General features: G+C 27.3%; 1 protein-coding gene across 1 annotated transcript in view; it reads left to right on the top strand.

Annotated features, from left to right (window-relative positions):
- Positions 1-1,500, top strand: part of LOC108756098 — a 15,814-nt gene that overhangs the window by 6,639 nt on the left and 7,675 nt on the right. The window contains 1 exon segment of the mRNA XM_018499676.1: positions 792-1,153. Coding sequence (XP_018355178.1) covers positions 792-1,153 — 362 coding nt within the window.

Below are 1,500 nucleotides of genomic sequence, written 5' to 3'. Positions count from 1 at the left end.
CAACGTGCATTATCGTAAGAAGTGACATCCCTCGATAGTTACAAGTAGGAAAACTTTCACAATTATAGTATTCACTTAGAAGCGGAAAAGAACGCACACCCTGTAATAAATGTCTAATCGACTTCATGTCGATTATTTAATAACTGTTATTAATGGTACTAGGGTTAAGACATTGAAGTATCTAATACTACACGCAGTCCGTCACAAAGAGTGTTCGGTTACATTGAAATGAATTTTATTGAATTCCATAATAATAAAACATATTATATCATTGTTAGCATTTAGTAATTCTGTATTATTAGTCGAAATTTTAAGAAGCAACAGGTCTAAAAAAAGTGCGCGATAAATTCTTGCAAACATTGCAATTTAAATGTATTCATACAAATCATACGTTGCATTAGAATTAAATAAGCTCGTGTGATTCTCAGCCCGAGATTACATGTTATACGGGATCTATGTGTTAGATAAATAAAATTTGTCTCAATCAATCACGTTTAGTATTCAATGTACAATTTAAACATTAGTTTATAGAATTTGTTAATTGCAAAATCTATTTCATAAACTATTATACTGCTGTCTTTTAAATTAAATTCAATTTTTGCTGATCTAATTTTAATTTATATATAATTATATTTTATATATACATATATGTATAGCCGAACATGTAATAAGGATATTTTAAAAAAGACACTTTATCGCAATTTTTTAAAGCTACTTTTTTAGATGTTTTACATATAAAAAAGACTGACAAACAAAATTGATAAATTGACTCTAAAGAAGAAATTTCAAAAATGCAAATGTTTTCTTTAAATTTTTGTATGTATACAATTTGTGGTATATGGCGACCGATCGAATGGTCATCAAATGGTGCCAATTTTCTGTACAATGTATTTACTTATATTATATTATTCTTGGAATACTTTTTTATGTTAACTCAATTCCTGGATTTTCTATTTGTTATTGATAATATCGATGATTTCATTGCTAATTCTATAATATTCGTGAGTGTTGCTGCTATGATATGTAAAGCGACTGTCGTCGTAATACGTCGCAATGCGATTATTAGCTTGATACAAATATTGTTGAAGGGTCCATGTAAACCTCAAGATGAGGACGAAATAGCAATACAAACAAAATTTGAAAATTTCGTCAGGTAGGTATCACACATTATGAGGATAATCTTAAGGTAAAGCTTTAATGAAATTGCATAGATAATATCTACACAATAATTTAATTCGTGTACGATTGGTACATTATTTCTTCTTTCGAATTTAATCAGCATTGATAAAAATTACCATTTAAAAATTTTCTGCGACCTTTCGCTGAAAATTGTTGATTTTACATTTCAATGCTATCTTTATCTATTTAATATTTTAAATATTAATATTTTAATTTTTTGCATTTTACTTAAACTATTTAATATTTCTTGTGAATATTATTTTGCAGAAGTATACTTCCATATTTTGCTTATACAAGCTCGCAATTAAATACACACACACA

This window comes from Trachymyrmex septentrionalis, unplaced genomic scaffold (assembly GCF_001594115.1).
Source record: "Trachymyrmex septentrionalis isolate Tsep2-gDNA-1 unplaced genomic scaffold, Tsep1.0 scaffold95, whole genome shotgun sequence".
Lineage (NCBI taxonomy): Eukaryota > Metazoa > Arthropoda > Insecta > Hymenoptera > Formicidae > Trachymyrmex > Trachymyrmex septentrionalis.
Note: the sequence above shows the minus strand (reverse complement) of the source record. Positions and strands in the feature narration are given on the sequence as shown.